At 44.9% G+C, this 22,474-nt stretch overlaps 2 protein-coding genes across 3 annotated transcripts in view; both read right to left on the reverse strand.

Annotated features, from left to right (window-relative positions):
- LOC306891751 (NLR family CARD domain-containing protein 3-like) overlaps positions 1–4,436 on the reverse strand; it is a 52,655-nt gene extending 48,219 nt beyond the window's left edge. Inside the window, exons 1-6 of one of the 2 annotated variants that reach the window (XR_013786398.1) lie at positions 4,351–4,436; positions 4,009–4,076; positions 3,568–3,678; positions 3,339–3,390; positions 2,411–2,615; positions 270–2,037 (exon numbers count right to left, since the gene is read on the reverse strand). Coding sequence is in view for 1 of the 2 variants with exons in the window: in XM_079452249.1 (XP_079308375.1) it covers positions 270–2,037; positions 2,411–2,483 (1,841 nt within the window). In the remaining variant the exon portion in view is untranslated. Of the gene's footprint in view, positions 1–269; positions 2,038–2,410; positions 2,616–3,338; positions 3,391–3,567; positions 3,679–4,008; positions 4,077–4,350 lie in introns of those variants that run through there. The other variant, XM_079452249.1, reaches the window with a different exon arrangement.
- LOC306891788 (uncharacterized protein) overlaps positions 1–22,474 on the reverse strand; it is a 213,279-nt gene that overhangs the window by 153,622 nt on the left and 37,183 nt on the right. The window lies entirely within an intron of this gene.

Raw genomic sequence — 22,474 nt, forward strand, 5'->3', positions numbered from 1 at the left:
CAGGTCTGATCTGCAACTATAGGAAACGTTTGGTTGAGGTTATCGCTGCCAAAGGAGGGTCAACCAGTTATTAAACCCAAAGGTTCACATACTTTTTCCACCCTGCACTATGAATGTTTACATGTTGTGTTCAATAAAACATGAAAACATATAATGCTTGTGCGGTATTAGTTTAAGCAGACTGTATTTCTCTATTGTTGTGACTTAGATGAAGATCAGAACACATTTTATGACCAATTTATGAAGAAAACTGCAGGTAAATGACTCACTGAGCTGTTCTGGATGCTTTGATCACTGGCAGAAGCCTAAGAAGACATTCATCTGATCGATCATATTTCCTCAGATTAAACTCATCCAGCTTCTCTTCTGAGTTCAGTAACACAAACACCAGAGCCGACCACTGAGCAGGAGAGAGACGGACTCCAGTAAGATTAGACTCATCTCCTCTGTTCACATATGTTTGTACTTCCTGCACTAGAGAATGATCATTGAGTTCATTCAGACAGTGAAACAGATTGATGGATTTCTCTGGAGAGAGATTCTCTCTGATCTTCATCTTAATGTACTCGACTATTTCCTGTTTACTGTCAGAGCTTCTTCCTGTCTGTGTCATCAGATCTCGTAAGATTGTCTGACTGGACTCCAGTGAGAGACCCAGAAGAAATCTGAGATAAAGATCCAGGTGTCCGTTCTCACTCTGTAAGGCCTTGTCCACTTCACTCTTCAGTAAATCACTCATGTTTGATCTCAATCCGCTGAAGTTTTCTGATGTTTGCTGAAGAAATGACAGAAACTTGAATAAAGCAGCGAGAAACTCCTGAACGCTCAGATGCACAAAGCTGAACACCTTCCCCAGGTTCAGTCCAAACTCCTCTCTGAAGATCTGAGTACAAACTCCTGAGTACACTGACGCTTCTCTGACATCAATGTCACACTCTCTCAGATCCTCCTCATAGAAGATCAGGTTCCCTTTCTCCAGCTGTTGAAAAGCCAGTTTTCCCAGAGACTCAAGAGTCTTTCTAGCCTGCTGAAGATCTACCTCACATTCCCCATCATACTTCTGACTCTTCAGTTTGATCTGAAACATCAGGAAGTGTGTGAACATGTGAGTGAGAGTCTTGGGGATCTGTGCTGGACTCTCTGCTTCACTCAACATTCTCTGGAGAACAGTGGCTGAAATCCAGCAGAAGACTGGGATGTGACACATGATGTACAGACTTCTGGATGATTTCATGTGTGTGATGATTCTGTTGGCCAGACTCTCATCATTGATTCTCTTCCTGAAATACTCGTCCTTCTGAGGGTCATTGAATCCTCGTACATCTGTGATCAGATCAACACACTCAGGAGGAATCTGATTGGCTGCTGCTGGTCGAGAGGTGATCCAGATCAGAGCAGAAGGAAGCAGATTCCCCTTGATGAGGTTTGTCAGCAGCACATCCACTGACGCTGATTCTCTGACATCAAACAAACTCGGATTCTTTGAGAAATCTAGAGGAAGACGACACTCATCCAGACCATCAAAGATAAACACAACTTTATAATCATCAAAGTCTGTCGATCTCAGTTCTGTTGTATCTGTGAAGAACTGATGAAGAAGATCCATCAGACTGATATTTGTCTGTTTGATCAGATTCAGTTCTCTGAAAGGAAGTGGAAATATGAAGTGAAGATCTTGATTTGTTTTTTCTTCAGCCCAATCCAGAATGAACTTCTGCACAGAGACTGTTTTTCCAATTCCAGCGACTCCTTTAGTCAGCACACTTCTGATGGGTTTGTTTAGTTCAGGTGAGACTTTAAAGATGTCATTACATTTGATTTGTGTTTCTTGTGTCTCTGATCTTCTGGATGCCGTCTCAATCTGTCTCACCTCATGTTCATTATTGATGTCTTCACTTCCTCCCTCTGTGATGTACAGCTCTGTGTAGATCTCATTCACAAGTGTTGAGCTTCCTTGACTTGAGATTCCTTCATTCATTCTCTGGAATTTCTCTTTTAGTCTGGATTTGTGTTTCTTCATGTATAAAGGGGCCAATTCTGATAAACAAAGGCAATGTAATTAAAAATACATGTTTACGATTAGGAAAATCCTTAATTCTACAATATGTACAACTTAAATACAAACATATTAATTTTTCTTATTTAATATCATTTTAATATAGTAAAGCTCTCTATGCTTATTAAACCAAATTAATGTTTTTGCCTAATTTGTTATTATATTTGACCTTAAGAGTGTTTTAAGATTTTGATGATCATGACATTAGATGAACACAAAAAGCTTCATGGTTCTATTGTGTTGATTTATTAACTGTAAATGTATTTTCACTAATAATCATCAGTAAATACAGACACTGTGTCTGTTCGTCTGAAGGTAAAGTGATGTCATAGTCACATGACTGAGAGCTCTTACTGGTCTGTAGTTTGTTAGCGAGGTCTGTCTGCTTCATCTTCCTCAGGACGTTCAGTGTGATCTTCAGAAACATCTCTCTGACTCTGATCTGATCTTCATCATCCTCCTCTTCTCTCTCAGAGCATGATGGGTAATCTGGACTCAGTAGACTCTTGAAGATCTTCAGCTCTTTCTTCATCAGATAGATGAGTTTGTGCTCAAGCTCCTGAAAACATTGTTCAAACAAACATGATTTAGTTTTCTTATGAGGGCAGAAAAAGGTTTTAATGCACATTTTAGTGAACACAGTTTTTGTCTAAATTGCTTGAACCTCATTTCATGAAACCTATAACACATTTAAACACTATAAACACACATCAAAACTACAGAAACAAAATCACATTTTCTTTAGTTCATATTTTGCCTTCAAATGATTCTTAAAGCATCAAATACACATCAGCATTGATAACACACTGAGATCTATTTCAAATCAATATGATCGTGACTTCTTACTACAATGAATCAGTTTGAAACTAAACATCTAAACATGTTTCAGAATCATCAGTAATAATAACAGTAATCTGTGTAAAGCTGCAGTACGACTGTAAAAGAATCTCATGAAACGCCCCTTAAACATACAGATTTGATTTTGGGCTTATAAATATATTTGGAGGTATAATTATTATTAAAGCATCATTTGAAGAAGAGCATCTACATTTCTGAATAAACTGTGAATGAAACATGATATTGAATGTAAATCAAATTAATGTAAAATAAATTATTGTTAATCAAAGCAAATACTAAAAAAGAAAATACTGTAAAAAATCCATAATAAATATTTATATATAAACGGTTATTACACAGTAGGTGCTTCACATCCATTTCTCAACTTCACGCACACACGCACACACACATGCACAGACAGACAGACACACACACACAAACTCACCTGGAAAACAGACTCCATGTGCTTCCCTTTGATTGAGACATTTGTTGTGTTTCTGTAATGTAACAATAAATGAAATATGTGTTTCATACAGTGAACACATGGATTAATGTGTGTATCTGTCAGTAAAGTGTTCAGTGAATATCTGCAGTAACATCAACAGCACAGACTCAGATCAGAGAATAAAGATGATGAAGTGATTTACTCGTCTAAACCATCAGACTGTTCTCACCTCACATCTGGATCATCACAGTCTCCTGAACTGAAGTTAACTGGTTGACCCATTGATTCATCACTCTTCATGGACACACAGCTGGGTTTAGGAGATTCTCCACCAGTCAAACTAAAACAACATTAAAACACTTTACTTCATGTTCAGTTTTATGCATTATTCAATAAAGCACTTGTATTAATGAGATATTTCACCCGATAATAATACTTTATATAAATGATAAAAACATATTTTAATATAATTCATAAAAATATAATTAGTAAATGTGTATAAAATGTGCAATTACAAAATGTCTCTACATTTTAATGATTATAAAACCACAAATAATAAATTTAAACTAAAGTAAGTTATTAAACACAAACTGTAACGTCTGTCAGAGCAAAACACATCTAACTATAGACAATAACACATTTAAGTTTATTAAAATCTTTCATTTCTCACCTTTTGGTCTCTTTGGAGAGATTCATGATGAACACACAGTGTCAGAATATAAAGAGTTAATCTCAAACCTGTAAAGAAAATACTGATGTGTTATGTGTCATCTCAGAAATACACACTTCTTTCCCATCAGTCCGTCCACAACATTGAGCTTCACATTTGCTCTTAACAGTGAAACTAAGTTTTCAAAACGTCACTTTTAATGTTTTGAGTTTATAAACACACTTCCTGATTCCAGAAACAACACAATATTCAAGACAGTTCTTCAACCAATAAACTTAATGTGATGTTCAGATCAAGACGATATTAAATCTACTGAATAAACATGAGGCTGTTTATACTTACTGTGTTTTTAGCTTGTTTATGATTTATTTTCTTGAACGAGGCTTTGCTGTAAAATGGCTCCTGCTGTAATAGTTTCACTTTCACCTGCAGTTACCTGTGAAGGAGGAGGAGCCACCAAACATGACAGACTTGTTCAACATGGCAAGATTTTAGATTGTGCCCCCTATAAAAAATGAACTCACAAAAATATCATAAAAGCTAAATTGTTATTTATTTTAATAATAACATGAGTTGTCATTAATAGAATAGAAAGTAAATTCTTATTACCTACTAATTGTTTTAAAATAATGTTGAATAATAATAAATTAAAACAGATTGTTTTCTCAATAATACTGTATTTGAATATCAGAGATCATAAAACAAATATTTCATTAATATTATTTAAATAGAGGTTAATAAGAAAACTTTTTAAAACATTTTGTCAACCTCTGTGCAGATGCTGTATGGACACTGTAACAAAGATCCATAAAAGGAAGGAAGGAGGCGGGAACCAGCGAACATAACATAACAATTAATTAAATAAACAAACAATAAAAACGCAAGTAAAATGCCGGCAGCTCCCTCACGGTCAACTGCATACACAAACACAATAAAACAAAACACAGAGTCCAGGCCTGTTCCTCTCTCGCACTTCCCTGTTGTTGCTCCTCTATTATGCTTCCGGAGCTCCTTGTGAGAGATGCAAGAACCGTGCCTCACGCCTCTCGCCCCGCCCTGCTCACCACATACCACAATCGCCCCTCGCAGGCCGGGGGTACTCCTGACAGCATTCAGCTCAAGTGAGCCTTCTAATAAATAAGACCGGAAGTCTTACCTACACCATCCCTACAGTTAAATCCAACATGTCAGAGACAACGACACCGCAAACTCCAGCTCTATCACACAGGACTCTCCTGTGCATTCAAGCGCTCTTCAGCGTTACAGTCCCGAGGCTGCCAGCTTCTCCGGTCTACAGAATGCGATTCGAAACGCCTCTGCACTTCATCGCCTCGCCGAACCGGGCAACAACTTCACTCGCCAGCGTCGTATGCTACAGCATATATGGCCATCCCAGCCATTGGGAAGTGGACCGTCGCAGGCTTGGGAACGTCATCCCCAGTAGGTGGCACAGCAAAGCAGAACTGTACAGTCTATACATCTCACTGCAGACAGAGGCCCCTACACCGACCACAGAGGAGCCGAACCAGGATCGCGGATCATCACAAGCCCAGCCCCTCCTCTATCACGTCAAGGCAAGACTTTCAGCCTGCATGTTAGCGTCCCAAGCCCAGGCTCCCGGCTTCCCTCCCCTCCCCCAAGACTACGGCCCGTCCAACCTCCCTCAGGCCCCCGCCATAGATGCCAGCGCTAACCCGAGGCTGCCTTCGTCAGCCACTCCATCGGACACCATTCCCTCCTCTCTCTACCCCAGGCATTACAAAGTTTCTCTTTGGCTACAGCAGTGCCAGTCAACACCCTGGTTCTGGAACCCCCCCATCTCCACCAACATCAGGACGCAAATCTTGGCAGGTGTGGACATAGCTTCTATCACCACTCTCACCAGGGACGTGCAAAGGGGGGTTGCACAGCTTGCCCGGGCAACTGCCCATATGCCCTTCTCAATCACGTTGACCTTCCGAGGTGGAAAATAAATACATAAATCATACAATGGATGCAGAATTTCACATACGTCTAGATAAAAAAAATGCAAAGCCTCATTCACTTCCATATTTCGGCAACCAAAGTGAAAGTTAAAAGGGGAAGGGCAAACTGTTTACGTGGCTGCAGTGCTGCACGCGACCGGCACCTGAGCTGATCCTGCATGAGCGGCCCTAGAAGGAGATTGTCACGGTTGTCGGGTGATACGACTCAACGTTGTCTAGGGCGTCCGGGGCAAACTCAAACCGGACACTCATTTGTCCTCCTTTTTGGAGTTGTGCTGAATCGGCCTAAACAAAACCCGCTTTAGAACATTTATTGGGACGCAGCAGCATAGCGTCTGTTGCCGTAAGATCTCCGGTCAAACAAATGATTGGCTGAAAGAGGTGTCAAATAAATATCTGATATATCATTGGTTAAAAACATAAACAAGCCTCCACGACGTGGAAGTGGAGTCCACATGTTGACTTTGTCACATCATAATGGTAACTTGCTGAAACTTCAGACCTCATTTAATCCGGAATGGACAAAAGAGCACAACTTTATATAAAAAGACAGTAGAGACACTTTTCATTGATGTCGCTGTGAAGTGGATGTTTGTAGTCAAGGGACATGCGACATGCCAGCACAGAAAAACAAAAGTACCCACGTGCTGCAAGTACATCTTCCCTTAGGCTAAGGGCAACTTTTACTTTAAAAAATTGTCTGGCAATGAATAGAGTAGATAGACTGTTTCCCATTTCTGAGCGTTTCCCTGGTTTTGGATTTCTTGCCTTGTTCCCTGATTACTCTTTTGCCTCTGGTCCCTGCCTGTTTTGTTTGTTTCTTTGTTTTGTTTGTTTCTTTGTTTGGACTGCCTGTGTATGACCCTTGCCTGGTATTTGGATTATAGGAGTAGGGATCATGTCTCAGAGTAGTTCATAACAAAAGACAAGGAACCAGGGAAACGCTCAGAAATGCAGTAATAACTAAACAAGACTTCGCACTGAATGGGTGTGTGGAAGTGGTTTATATGGAGTGAGACTAACAGGGTGATGAGACACAGATGAATGTAATCAGTGATGATGAGTCCGGGAAGTGAGTTATGGGAGATGTAGTTTTGTGAGTGAATGATAAGTCTGATGTGGAGTGCCCTCTTGTGGTTCTCAAGGGCACTCCAGCTGGAGTTCGGTGTTATTATTAGCACTAGTTAAGTTGATTGAGTGCTGTATTTCAGTGTTTTCCTTATTTAAATATATATTTTAATAAAGACCCTGTTATTCTAAGTCCTTCATATAGCCTGTGAGCAGGGAGGTGTTGATGATGTGTGTGAGTGCAGGGAGAGAAGTCGGGATGACTTTGGTGTCAGTCAGTGGGGCGAAAGAGGAGAGTTCGATGTTTGAAGTGAGGGTAGTGTGTACCGAGGTCTGAGTTGCTGAGAATTGTTTGCTGATGGCTGATGTTTTCTCAGTGAAAAATACCGCTAAGTCCTCTGCAGTCAAAGATGTGGTGGGCGGGGGAGAAGGGGGGCAAAGAAGAGAGTTGAAGGTCTTGAAAAGCTGCCGAGTGTTAGGTGCATTGCTCACCTTGGTGGTATAAAAATATGTTTTCGCTGTGGTAACACTAGCAGAAAAAGAGGAGAGTAGTGATTGGTAGTCCCTTAGGTCAGCAGGATTCTTGGCCTTTCTGCAGCCCTGAGTGTACTCCGTTGTTCACAGAGGATGTCAGACAGCCAAGTGCAGGAGGGGGTGGCACGAGCTGGTCTGGAGGACAGAGATTATCTAGACAGGATGTAAGTGTGGAGCATAAGGTGTCGGGGGCAGTGGCAGCATCTAGAGATACAAAGTTGTAGGGAAGAGAGGATGACACTTTAGCAGAGAGGGTGCTAGGGGAGAGAGAGCGAAGTTTCTGTCTAAAATAAACAGGTGGTGGTGTTGGTGTAGTGCATGTAGGGAGGAGCATGTTGAAAGTGATGAAGTAGTCATACATGGGAACAGGTGTGACTTTAATGTTGTCTGTGGTGCAGTTACGGGTGTAAGAGGTGAGAGCAGATCCGTCGCTGGCTGAAGAGTTCAACTCTTTCTACGCCCGCTTTGAATGAAATCGCAGCAGTGCGACTCTGCCGCTCAGCACGTCAGTGTCACGGAACAGGTAGTGAAGAACCCAAGCGCAGGCAGCAATACGGGGTAAAAGAGTTTAATACTAAATAAAACTGCAAATTACAAATAATACACCCACAATGGGGGGAAAACTGAACGGAGGCACAATACAAAAACAGAAAGTAAAGACTTCAAACTACAAGGGAACATGAACACGAGCCAATGTACAGGTACACGCAAGGAAACATTTACAACGAACGAGCAACAAGACAATAAACAAGAGGGTATATATATAGGGAGACTAACAAAGGAGATAACGATGGGCAGGTGTGGGTAATGAGACACAGGAGGAAAGCTATACTAGAAACGAGAGGGGCGGGGCCAAATGACGAGACAGGAGAGAACGCATATTATGTCCTGATTGACAATAATATGTTTCTCTCCACATAAAACACGTGGGTCCGTCATGATTCTGCCTCTAGACCAGAAAACCAAGACAAGAGAAGGCAGAATCATGACAGAATCCCCCCCCCTTAATGAACGACTCCTGGCGTTCACCAAGGGAGCAACTAACAAGACAAGACAGACTGGGTATCAGACATAAACCAACAGAACATAGCAAACATGACTAGGGGCATACAAGAAATAATAACAGAAGGGTTGGGGTGAGACAATAAAATAACAAACAAGGGAGGGGGGGTGGAGGCAAAGAGTGCCTAGGGGGCAGTCCAAAAGGGCATGGATTGGGTGGAACAGTCTTAGGGGGAGTCATAGAGGCTCTAGGAGTCCCCTGCTGTGACACTGGCTGAAAGGCCTGCTGAAAGGCCTGCTGGAAGGCCGGCTGGAAGGCCGGCTGGAAGGCCGGGTGGAAGGCCGAGTGGAAGGCCGAGTGGAAGGCCGAGTGGAAGGCCGGCTGAGACACCGACTGGAAGGCCGGTTGGAAGGCCGGCTGAGACACCGGCTGGAAGGCCGGCAGGGCAGGACTTGACGCCGGCTGGAAGACCGGCTGGGGCTGAGACGCCGGCTGGAAGACCGGCTGGGACGCCGATTGGAAGGCCGGCTGAGACGCCGGCTGGAAGGCCGGCTGGGGCTGAGACACTGGCTGGAAGGCCGGACTTGACGCCGGCTGGAAGACCACCGGGACCACCGGACTTGACTGGACCACCGGGACCACCGGACTTGACGGGACCACCGGGACCACCGGACTTGACGGGACCACCGGGACCACCGGACTTGACGGGACCACCGGGATCGACGGGACCACCCTTCGAGCCGCCCTCCGAGCCGCCCTCCGTTGCCTCTTCTTCAGCCGAGCCCCCCACCTGGAGGCCGGCTGCAGGAATGAAGAGAATGGGATGAGCGGCTCGGGATTGGAGGTCTCAAACGAGGACCCCCAGGATTCCCGTCTCCCTCGCTTGCCAGTGAGACTGGGCGGTTGTGGAGAGGCTGCATAGGTTGGGGAGTGGTGCGTGGCGATGGATTGGGTGGAACAGTCTTAGGGGGAGTCATAGAGGCTCTAGGAATCCCCTGCTGTGACACTGGCTGAAAGGCCTGCTGAAAGGCCTGCTGGAAGGCCGGCTGGAAGGCCGGCTGGAAGGCCGGCTGGAAGGCCGGGTGGAAGGCCGAGTGGAAGGCCGAGTGGAAGGCCGGCTGAGACACCGACTGGAAGGCCGGTTGGAAGGCCGGCTGAGACACCGGCTGGAAGGCCGGCAGGGCAGGACTTGACGCCGGCTGGAAGACCGGCTGGGGCTGAGACGCCGGCTGGAAGGCCGGCTGAGACGCCGGCTGGAAGACCGGCTGGGACACCGATTGGAAGGCCGGCTGAGACGCCGGCTGGAAGGCCGGCTGGGGCTGAGACACTGGCTGGAAGGCCGGACTTGATGCCGGCTGGAAGACCACCGGGACCACCGGACTTGACGGGACCACCGGACTTGACTGGACCACCGGGACCACCGGACTTGACGGGACCACCGGGACCACCGGACTTGACGGGACCACCGGGACCACCGGACTTGACGGGACCACCGGACTTGACGGGACCACCGGGATCGACGGGACCACCCTTCGAGCCGCCCTCCGAGCCGCCCTCCGTTGCCTCTTCTTCAGCCGAGCCCCCCACCTGGAGGCCGGCTGCAGGAATGAAGAGAATGGGATGAGCGGCTCGGGATTGGAGGTCTCAAACGAGGACCCCCAGGATTCCCGTCTCCCTCGCTTGCCAGTGAGACTGGGCGGTTGTGGAGAGGCTGCATAGGTTGGGGAGTGGTGCGTGGCGATGCCCACATTCCTGATCTGCAGAGGACCACTCTCTGGTATCGCAACCAGCGGAGATGAGTCAAAGGAGTTCGATGAGGTCGTGGACCACGAACGACCTGTGGCGGCATCCCACACAGCGTCGAAGTCCAACGGCCTCATCGCCCTCATCTCCGATCGAGAGAGTGGCTCTCTGAGACCGGTGTTAAACAGCACCGCCAGCTCCTCCTCCCCGAAGACGCCCTGTCCTGCGATGTCCAGGAACCTCTCCACATAATCATCCACAGTCTCACTTCCCTGGCGAAGGCTGCAGAGGCGGCGGGCCAAGCTAGACCGGCCAGTGTCCATGCTGCTGCTGTGTTCTGTTTTGGCTCGTTCGTTCTGTCACGGAACAGGTAGTGAAGAACCCAAGCGCAGGCAGCAATACGGGGTAAAAGAGTTTAATACTAAATAAAACTGCAAATTACAAATAATACACCCACAATGGGGGGAAAACTGAACGGAGGCACAATACAAAAACAGAAAGTAAAGACTTCAAACTACAAGGGAACATGAACACGAGCCAAGGTACAGGTACACGCAAGGAAACATTTACAACGAACGAGCAACAAGACAATAAACAAGAGGGTATATATATAGGGAGACTAACAAAGGAGATAACGATGGGCAGGTGTGGGTAATGAGACACAGGAGGAAAGCTATACTAGAAACGAGAGGGGCGGGGCCAAATGACGAGACAGGAGAGAGCGCATATTATGTCCTGATTGACAATAATATGTTTCTCTCCACATAAAACACGTGGGTCCGTCATGATTCTGCCTCTAGACCAGAAAACCAAGACAAGAGAAGGCAGAATCATGACAGTCAGAAAGTTGTAGACAAAACAGCGATAATCAGGTAATCACTATGTGGGAGGCCAAGGTTCAGAGGGCACTAAAGCACGTGAACGTCCGGAAAGCTGCCGTTAGAACAATAAACCCTCTTGCCTGAATGACCATCGCCCAGTTGCCCTCATGTCAACAGTCATGAAGGTCTTTGAGACACTAAATGTGATCCTCTATCCCTAATACAAAGAAAAGTAATCTGTTTGCACGTTCTCTTGCACATTCCTGCTCAAGTAAATATTTTCAGTTTACTTCTATCATGGACAATAAATACTTTTATCTTTAAATAGTCTTTGGAGTCTTTGGAGCTGACATGACCTACATTTCACTGCTGGTTGTATATTCTTTATATAACTGTGTATGTGACAAATACAATCTTGAATCTTGAATCTTGAAACATTGATCCTCTTTTGTATGTGATGCAGCGGATCCAATCAGCATTATTTTAGATCTGCTGCTATTGAATTTAAGGTAGTAATGTTTTTTCCTGGAGCTTTAATCCATTGAACTACAGTACAGACGGAGCACTGCGTTCCCACATGAACCATTATTACTCACACACAGCCCGCTAAACTCTGTACATGTTGCAGGGCTCTCAAGTCTCACACATTCACCGTCACGTGCATTTTAGTCTGTTCATGATGTTTAATTAACAAAGTTCGGGAGGAGCCGTAGCATATAATCAGCCGGCTGGTCCACAATCAGCAATCACTGCACATACACAATTAGCCATAGCGAGCTCGCTCATAAATAGAGAATCCATCTTACCTGCTCGATCTCCTAAGATTAAGCATCAACGCGATGTCTGAGACCCCCGTCATCGACGACAATCTTTCAGCGCCGCCGAGCGCTCATCAGTCCAGCTCAGGATCGGATACGTCAAGCGATTCCCCGGCTTCATCACGAGGCCGCCAGCTCCGCCGTTCGACACCTCGTAAGGCTAAATCCACAGGTGGTAGATCGTCTCCTGGCTCAAAGAGACGTCCACCTCCTTCCCCGGCTTCTTCCTACACATCCGCTCACAACGCGATCCCCGCCATACAGAAATGGACCGTCCTGGGCTTACGCCTGGCTCTGTCCAACGCGGACGTCCACTTCCACAGGCGGATGACCAAGGCGGAGCTTTACGGCCTCTACGCCTCTTCCCTGGCGGACACCGCCTCACCGAAGGGCGCTACGGGGGGTTCCGCCACCAAGCCGGGCACGGCTCGCGGTTCTCCGTATTCCCGACCCGGGCAATCCACCTCCGCAGCTAGTCGCGGCCGCCCGCGGGGAAGCCGGAACAGCAGGGCTTCCGCGAGCGCAGGTATCGCCACGGACCCACCGGTCCCTTTCGCCGTTGGCCAGCTTCGGCCTCCTGCAAACACCCCGCCAGCAGTAGCGGGCCGCCCTCGAAGCATTGGCTCACCAGCACCTGGAGCTCCGGTGCTTTACCGCCCATTTCCTGCCCCTGGCTCTTGGCCCACGGCGCCTGCGTCGACCACTAGCGCGAGGCTGCCTCAGCTAGCGATGCAAGCGCCGGTCCCTAGCCATTTCCCAGCCACCCTGGTAGCCGCTGCTAGCGCGAGCATGACTCCGCCAGCCGCTCAGGCGGCCGCCATTCCCCCCCTTCTCTCTCTTCCGCAGGCTCGATCGAGCTTCTCATTGGCCTCGGCGACAGCTATGCCAGTGCCAATCAACGCACCAGCCCTGGAACCGCCTCCAGTTTCGGGGAACATAAGAGCGCAGATCTTGACAGAAATTCAGGCAGCTGGCGCCCGAAGCAGACCCCTTGCCAACACCGATACCTCCCTATTCGGAGCTGATATTCCTGTAAACCACCCACTAAAAACCCTCCTCGATGCATCTCGAAACTCCATCATCCAAGCCGTCTCCCTTAGGACACTCCAATCTTATCTCACTGCATGGAAAAGCTTCAAGGCGTTTCACCACGTGTTCAACATTCCCTTTCCCTCATTTTCCGTAATCTCCATCACCTCCTTCATCTCCTTCCTAAACTCGTCAAAAAACCTCCAAGCAAGCTCAATTAAAGGTTACATGAGTGGGGTCCAGTTCTTCCACAAGCTCATATTCAACTCTCCATCCGCAGCCATAGCCAGCTCCCAAACATCTATGCTCATCAAGGGCATTCAAAGAACCCAGCCTGCTCGCCCAGACGCCAGGCAACCTATAACCCTGGATATACTGACCAGATGCATTTCCACCCTCCGTAAAGGATATCACTCCAAGCACGTCGATCGCACGCTCGACTCCATGTTTGTCCTAGCCTTTTTCGGCTTTCTAAGATGTTCTGAAATTTCCACCACGTCCATCTTCAACCCCGTAATACATCCAACGTTATCTGACCTATCAGTACTCGATTCAGAGACGATCTCATTCTTAATTAAACAAAGCAAGACGGACCAAACCAGGAGGGGACATTTCATCTACATCTTCAACCTCCAGTCACCGATTCAGCCTTATCAGACCCTTCTAGCCTACCTTCACTTCAGGAAGTGAAGGTAGGCTAGACATCCAAGACGTCGAAGCCAGCGTCGCCGCAGCGATCGCCTCCGCAGAGGCCAGTGCTTCCATCTAAGACGTCGAAGCCTGCGTCGCCGCAGCGATCGCCTCCGCAGAGGCCAGTGCTTCCATCCAAGTCATCGAAGCCAGCGTCGCCGCAGCGATCGCCTCCGCAGAGGCCAGTGCTTCCATCCAAGTCATCGAAGCCAGCGTCGCCGCAGCGATCGCCTCCGCAGAGGCCAGTGCTTCCATCTCGTGTTCTGCCATCTACAACTTTCTAAGGATCAAGCACAACAGCAGCTCTCTCCCCAGCAGGAACCTCCATCAGGTGCTCTACTTCAGCTGGATCCCTCCTTCAGTAGCCCCCTCCCAGTATCAGTCCTCATCCAGGGACACCCACGAAGACAGCAGGCATCCTCTATCCATATCAGTCTCGACCATCCTCGGAGGAACCCCTGCCCCAGTCTTGCCTCATCTCAAACCACACCTTCTAAGGAGCCACCATCCTCCTGTCCTTACCCGAACGCAGTCCACGCCTCCATACTGTCCAGCACCGCGTTTTGGGGGGGTATGCGTATTCCGGCGGCTGTCCAACTTCTTGCTTTATGGGGGGTGTGCTCTGGGCTCAAACCGGTTCCGAGCTCGGCGCACTCACCCTGACCAAGGTGTAGTGTTTCGGGTTCGGATAGATCTGGCGAGCTCGGAGCCCGCTTCCCGGACAGCACGCCAAATACGCATAACCTTCATAACCAAGCTCTTGCTTTATTATCCCTATCAACATCGCTGTTATCTGCGCAGGTGAACTCGTGAAATGATGTTTAATTAACAAAGTTCGGGAGGAGCCGTAGCATATAATCAGCCGGCTGGTCCACAATCAGCAATCACTGCACATACACAATTAGCCATAGCGAGCTCGCTCATAAATAGAGAATCCATCTTACCTGCTCGATCTCCTAAGATTAAGCATCCCTCCTCCACCCCGGCTCCTCTCCCAAACTCACTTTTCTTTTGCAAGAGCCCCGGGGGGTGTGCTCTGGGCTCAAACCGGTTCCGAGCTCGGCGCACTCACCCTGACCAAGGTGTAGTGTTTCGAGTTCGGATAGATCTGGCGAGCTCGGAGCCCGCTTCCCGGACAGCACGCCAAATACGCATAACCTTCATAACCAAGCTCTTGCTTTATTATCCCTATCAACATCGCTGTTATCTGCGCAGGTGAACTCGTGAAATGCGCATTAGTTTTATCTGGGGACCTCATGTGATTTAGAAATGACCTCCACACATCTGTAGTTCATGTGGCGCATTTGTATGGGATAAGTGAAGCCTGTGAGTATACTCAAATGTACAGACCTATTTCACGGATGGCAAGGCTTTACGTATAGCCTGATGTATAACGATATATGATCGAAAAGATCACCGTGATCAACTGTCTCAAAAGTTCCATGAGTTTCCATGAGAAACAACAAAACGTGAGACTCCCGGTTTTGTCAGGTATGGATATGAGCCAACACTCAAAATAATATCATAACATTTAAAAACAGCTCCATTATTCACAAACGGCGGATAAAACCTTGAAAAATGATGAATGAGCCGCCAAATCTCAGAGATGCGGATTCGCTCGGGACTAATATTATCACTGGACCTCAGTGTTCGGCGAAATATGGAAGGGAATTTGTGAGGGAATTTTTACTAGACATGGTCGTAAAAGGTTTAGATTTGTTTAAAAGGAAACAAATTAGTTGTTCATTTTAAGAGACCTCTCTTATTTTCTCTTATATATTTAGTATTGCTTTTTAATCAAGATAAATTACTTGTTATCTGAATACTCGATTCATCGACACTCCCATAAACAATCGTTGGAAGAATGAAAGATGGACATAACTCGTGTCATGGAGGGCTCTATAGTTTCAATCATTGCACTTAAACTCCTTTTTTTTCAAACACATTCCCTGGTAAGTTTATATAATAAAATACCAGTTTGACAGAGATGTATTTTTAGGATGTTTCTAATAAAATTCTAAATAAAAGTGTTTATGTGTATGTGGTTGAATGATTTTCATGAAATTAAAATGTTATCTAACCTCTCCCTGTATAAATGACATAAGAAAATGTACTACTGACTTCAATTTATTGCCTTGTTAGTTTTAAATTTTTCTTTGTTGAGAATTTGTTGAAATCATTGATCATTCATTTATAAAATACTTATATATACTTAAATATTACTTCTATTTTTAATGTCTTAACATAATTTAACATTTGAATGTACCGGTGATCATCGAAGTAAGAGGAATGCACACAAAACTGATTAATACTCTCTCTCTAACACAAAAGGTTACTATAAATTGAATCAACCTAAGGCATAGTCCTGGTTTAAGCTAAATATTGTCTATGAAACTGGGCCTCAGTCTGTTTAAATGGGTTCAAGCGGGAGAGAGACAGTGGAAGCAACTGTATTTGCACAAATTTTCACTGCGTGCACTGATTATTAGTTAAATTAGGATATTCAAGTCACTTTTATTAAAACGCCTTTTATTAAACTTTTCCTAAGCCTTGTCTTTGAAACCAATGTTGTCTAATATTCAATTCAATAACCTGTTATAACTGTTCGTATTATTTCACATTGTACAACTTTCAGCTTACACAGGTATAGGTTCTTCTTCTAGTAACGTTTATTGGTGGCGGGCAAATACAACTTTTAGGGCAATACCCCCACCAACCGAACTGGAGTGTGAAGTGACAACTGCCAAATATAAACAAAATAACACATTTTCTTTTATATAACTTATTATCATTCTTCTGAATGTTTCCTGATTTTATGTAAATGTCCATTTAAAGATGAATGTCCTAATCTTATTAGTCTTGTTATTACTTCTTCTCTTCTTTTAAAGTCACTTCTGGTCTCATTCTTTTCTAATCCTACTTTCTTTAGAATTGTATATAAATGTCTTCCTGTCTTCTCCATTTATGTTGTCAAGATTTACTTACAGCTTGTTTTTATAGATTTCTTGTCCCGGGTGAACGCAGGAGATTCTTCTTTTGGTTTTATGGCGGATTGTGAACAATGTGTTTCTCACGTATACCCAATATAGAATAATCTAACACACTGTAACTTAATGTCTTTACTGTATCTCATCATATAGAAAAGCATATTACTTAATGTACTTACTATTGAACATTAATGTCCATTGCATCCTAACATTTAACTTCTTTCTGAATGCTCTGACCTTAAAGCTGTAAATCAGATTCCATTCAACGTATTATAAATGACTTTATGCTCCTTTGTACCTTTATAATAATGTTATAGCAATGTTCTACTAACCAAAAGGCTTTTTAATGTTATCACCATGAGTTAAACTGAGCAATGTACATGTTTAAAGTGAATTTTACGCAAAATGTGGCTATAATATACTTTATATATAAAAAAACATTACTAAGTTTAAATACCCAAAAAGGGCACAAAAAATCTTATAATATTAATAAAATGTGTTCTCATGGAAATACACTGGAAAAAATCAGTTGGATTAACATAAAAACATCGGTAGCACATGTATATTCAGCATAATTCAACATGTTCATGTTCAAGTTGCAAGTTTATGAACAAACATGATTTTTACATTTAAAAGTTTCCTATTTTGATTTAAAGTTCTTTGTCTTGTCTCCAGGAATCCGGCTGAGAGTGAAACGCTTCCCAATATCAATACTTTCAAGGTTTCTCTTCAGTATGGATTATGTGGTGCTGCTGCACGCTCAAAAAGTTCACACATTTCTCTTCTGTATGTTTTTATGGTGATTCTTAACACAGTCAAGCAATAAAAACAAAAAGGCTTTACATTTGCATGCTTTTATGTACATGTGTGGAAGAGGGGAGGAGCTAGAGACACTCAGGAGGAAAGATACGGAGAGAAGGGGAAGAGAAAGACTTCATCGCTTTCCATTTCTGACACATTAGCGCCGCTGTGTGGATGCAAACGGCATTGCGAATTCTTTGAAATTCTTCATTGACAGTATTTTTCTTCCTATTTTGATTACTTCAGCCTTTGCCTTCAGGGAATAATTGTTCTTGGCTTCTATATTTCTTCTATAATTCATTTTTGGACATCAGCAGTGTTTTCTGTCTTTTTGAATAAACCTTCTTCATACTTTCTGAACTGGTAACAGTTTTGTTTTGAGTGAATCTGTGTCACTGTGTGTTTTTGTGGAAAAGACTGTCTCTTCTATTTCAAGTGCTCACGTGGATGCTATTCTTTTTAACTGTTTTTCTTGTGGTTGAAGAAGGAAAGAGACTTTCTGTGTTTGATCAGGTGGTCATCTGTGAGTAAATGACCAGCTTCTGGTCTGTGTTGGGTTCTGTTGATGAGACCATTAAATCAAACTCAGATAATGTCCAAAACAGACTACAAAAGCTACTAATATAACCTAAGGGTTCCAGTGGAGTTTAATGGATACCAGTATCATTTCTGTTGTGGTTTTCTTTCAGAAGGGTCGTCATACTTTTGTGATTATTTTTGTAGTATCTTCCATATAAATCAGACTACTACATGAATTGAATTGAATTCAATACTTTACTTTCTGTTTGCAACAGTTACAGCAACAGACATAAACATTCCAAGCCTTCCGCATAGCACATCTTCTTTTAGTGTGGAACACAACACTTGTAATACAATGACACCTAGTGGTTACTCCAGGATACTACATTTTTAATAAAAGTAACTCAAGAGTAAGTGTAACGCATTACAAGTCAAAGACGGTAATATTGTAATATAACTAATGAGTTTTAAATGACAGTAACAAGTAATCTATAGTGTATTACATTGTGAAGGTAAAATGTTTAAAATGTCAGCTGTGGCCTAGTGGTTAGAGCGTTGGGCTTGTGATCAGAAGGTTTGAATCTCAGTGTCAGCAGGTCATGACTGAAGGGCCCTTGAGCAAAGACACTTTACCCCTGATTGCTCTGCAGTAATGTGACACTGTAAAAAACCACTTGTAAGTCGCTTTGGATAAAAGCGTCCGCCAAATTAATAAATGTAAAAATAAGTTATAACATTTTTAGATTTTTAAAAGGTCTCAAGTGTTTATAAAAGTCATTGTGTCTTTGTTGTTTCATCTGTATTGTACCGAATCCTCAAGTGCCACGTCACTGATGACGCAACTTCCGTATAGTGTCGCAGGTGCGCGGTGCAGAGTTGAGGACTAACTTGATCTGGACCCAGAAAACACAAACAAAATTTACAACGTGAAACCACAACCTATATTAAAAAATATGCAACTAAAATTAAATGTTTTTAAAACTTAAAAAAAATAATAAAGTGCTTGATGTTTTTTATAATAGTGTAAAACTTAAATATCATGTGTGTTAACAATAAACACTGAATTAGACCAAAAGGTAACTTTTGTGACACGTTTTATTTAGGTGTTAAAATGATTTTATATTTATTAAAGAATCAATATTATATTAACACATCATATGAACGCTTACAGATAGTAAATAAACTTACAGGTTTTTATTTCTCCAAGCAAAGTTTGTTCGCGTTGTGAACCGAAACTAGTCCATTAGTTTAGTCCATAGACAAAATACTGCTGTGAGATGAATGAGATCTAAATCTCAACACTGAGCAAACTTCAATACTGAAAATGGCCACAAGGTGGCGCACATACACATGACAATCTGAACACATGAAACTAAAGGTTGTCTTTAACACGAGGCTCAATATTATGCATGTGAATTATTTTCTTATTGTGACAAATATTATATATCAATGGAAAGGTCTAAGACTCTAAAATAAATATTTCATCACTGTTTTATAAAATCATTTATGTAAGAAGAGTAATTGATTAATAAATAACAAGAGTGTGAATAAGAGACATTTATGTGCTGCTCAATGTCTGGCGGTACACAGACATTTACTTCAATATTTTGGATGGAAATTATGATCTTATTGTTTTGACATTGGTGGGGACATCAAATTGGTCTGCAGAGCCGCATTGTCACTAAAGTTTAGGGCCGTTTACTTGATTTACTCAAACAATATAATCATTGAACAATGCTTATAATACTTTTAATATGAAATTGCTTTCTACACTATCTTTCATTGCTGTCACTCTCATTGTTAAAAGGTCTATAAGTGTCTACAGCAGGATCAGTTTCTGTAGAAATACACAAAAAATACAACTAGCTACCTTTTTATAACATAAGTATTTATGCCACATTGTTCAAACAAATGTATGACTGAGTGTTTCATAGATCTCTAAAACAGTGCAACTTTAACATAATGCACAACACATAAATGACATTGTTTGACCTCACCTGGGACCCTGCCACCTCCACAACATGACAGGCCTACTTCTGTCACATGACCTGACAAAATAATGCATTCCAATTCCAACACATTTATGCCATAGATATCTATAGCTTACTATAGTCGTTACAAATGCCTTAAACAAAAGCAAGTTATAAGTTGCTTACTTTGGTTTGTTTTATATATATAAGGTTAATTTTATATAGCCTAAAACATAAGCCTCACACAGCTGAAACAGTTAGACAGAAACATAATTTGGATCATTATTGTAATAATAAAGGCATATGAAACAGTCGATTGTCATGATATTCAACTATATTTAGCTATATCCTCATAGATGCATATAAGTACAGACACACTTTAAGTTTAGGACTCATGCGGTTTATAAGGGATTGTCATGCAATGGGAGAAACGTTGTTCCTGAATCAATATGGGATGAAACTTGTCCTGTATTTTTGTCAATCAACTCTAAACCCTTAAAATGTTTTCTTACCTGGTAACCTGCATAATCATGCTTATCGTGTCTTGTTGACGGAGCTTTGGCGAACTAAGCGCTAAAAACCGAACCGAAACCGAATCAGCTGTAGCCTACGTCACGTTAGCAAAACCAAGCGGGCACGGGAGATCCTGTGATCGGTAAGCCATAGTGATGGCGTCCACGATCCAGTGCGCCAACCTCTGTTTGGAGACAGCCCTCCCCTTGTGCTGACCTCCAAAACAGACAAAAAGCTGCTCAGAGCTCCTGAAGCTCTGCGTGCGGCCCAAGTAGAGGCGCAGCGCACGTACTGGACACAAAACGGAAGGGGTTGGGTCTTCCTCCCCAGAAGGGAGCGCCTGCAGGTTCACCACCTGGTCCCGAAAGGGAGTGGTGGGAACTTTGGGCACGTAGCCAGGCCGGGGTCTCAGGATAACGTGAGATTGACCAGGCCCGAACTCTAGGCAATCCGTGGCCACAAAAAAATGCTTGTAGATCCCCTACCCTCTTGATGGAAGCGAGCGCCACTAGGAGAGCCGTCTTCATCGAGAGATGAGAAAGAGCGGCATCTCCGAGGGGCTCGAAGGGGGGCCTCTGGAGGCCCGCCAGGACCACATTGAGGTCCCAAGAGGGAACGGAGCGCGGACGGGCCGGATTCAGCCTTCTCGCGCCCCTCAGGAACCCTCAGAGACTTCCCACTAACTGGTTCGTGATGAGCGGCAATTGCGGCTACATACACTTTCAGCGTGGAAGGGGAGAGATTGTTCTCGAGTCTCGACTGCAGGAAGGACAGCACGCTCCCGATCGAGCATATCCGTGGGTCTTCTCCACGAGAAGAACACCAGGACGAGAAGAGGCGCCACTTAAATGCGTATAACCGCCTCGTGGCCGCGGCCCTAGCCTGAACAATGGTTTCCACCACCGCTGGGGGTAGACCACTCAGGATCTCCTCGTCCCGTCCAGGAGCCAGACATGGAGGTTCCAGAGGTTTGGTCTCGGATGCCACAACGCGCCTTTCCCCTGAGAAAGAAGGTCCTTCGTCAGGGGAATCGGCCAGGGGGGAGTTGTCGTCAGGAGCATTAGCTCCGAGAACCAAGTCCGGTTGGGCCAGTAAGGCGCAACTAGTAGCACTTGATGCTCCTCTTCCCTGACTTTGCACATAACGTGTGCAATGAGGCTCACTGGGGGGAAGGCGTACTTCCGCTTGTGCGCCAAGGCATCCGTGCCGAGGGGGGCCTCGGTCAGGGAGTACCAAAGCGGGCAATGGGTGGTGTCCAGGGAGGCGAACAGGTCCACCTGTGCCTGCCCGAACTGCACCCAAATGAGCTGGACTGCGCGGGGGTGGAGCCGCCACTCTCCGCGGGGCATCGACTGACGAGAGAGCGCATCGGCTGTCTGGTTCAGGTCGCCCGGGATGTGAGTGGCTAACAGAGACTTCGTCACCTGCTGGCTCCACAGGAGGAGGCGTCGGGCGAGTTGCGATAGCTGCCGTGAACGAATACCACCCTGTCGGTTGATATATGCCACGGCAGTCGTGCTGTCCGACCGGACCAGCACGTGCTTGTCCTGCACGAGGGGAAGGAACCTCCTCAGTGCAAGCAGCACCGCCAACAACTCTAGGCGATTGATATGCCAGCGCAGGCGGGGGCCCGTCCAGAGACCGACACTGCGTGCCCGTTGCACACAGCACCCCAACCCTGCAGGGAGGCGTCTGTCGTCACCACGACGCGCCTCGAAACCTGCCCAAGAGGGACCCCTGTCCGCAGAAAGGTCATTAAAGACCATGGGGTTAGGGTGCGACGGCAGAAGGGCGTGATCGCGACGCGCCTGTTGCCGGTGTGCCACGCACTCCAAGGAACTCTGCTCTGTAGCCAGTGCTGTAGCGGTCTCATGTGCATCAACCCGAGGGGGACCACCCCCGCCGAGGACGCCATGTGTCCCAGGAGCCTCTGAAAAAGTTTCAGCGGGACCGCTGGCTGCTGCCTGAAGCTCCTCAGGCAGGTC

Source organism: Barbatula barbatula, assembly GCF_947034865.1.
Source record: "Barbatula barbatula genome assembly, chromosome: 3".
Lineage (NCBI taxonomy): Eukaryota > Metazoa > Chordata > Actinopteri > Cypriniformes > Nemacheilidae > Barbatula > Barbatula barbatula.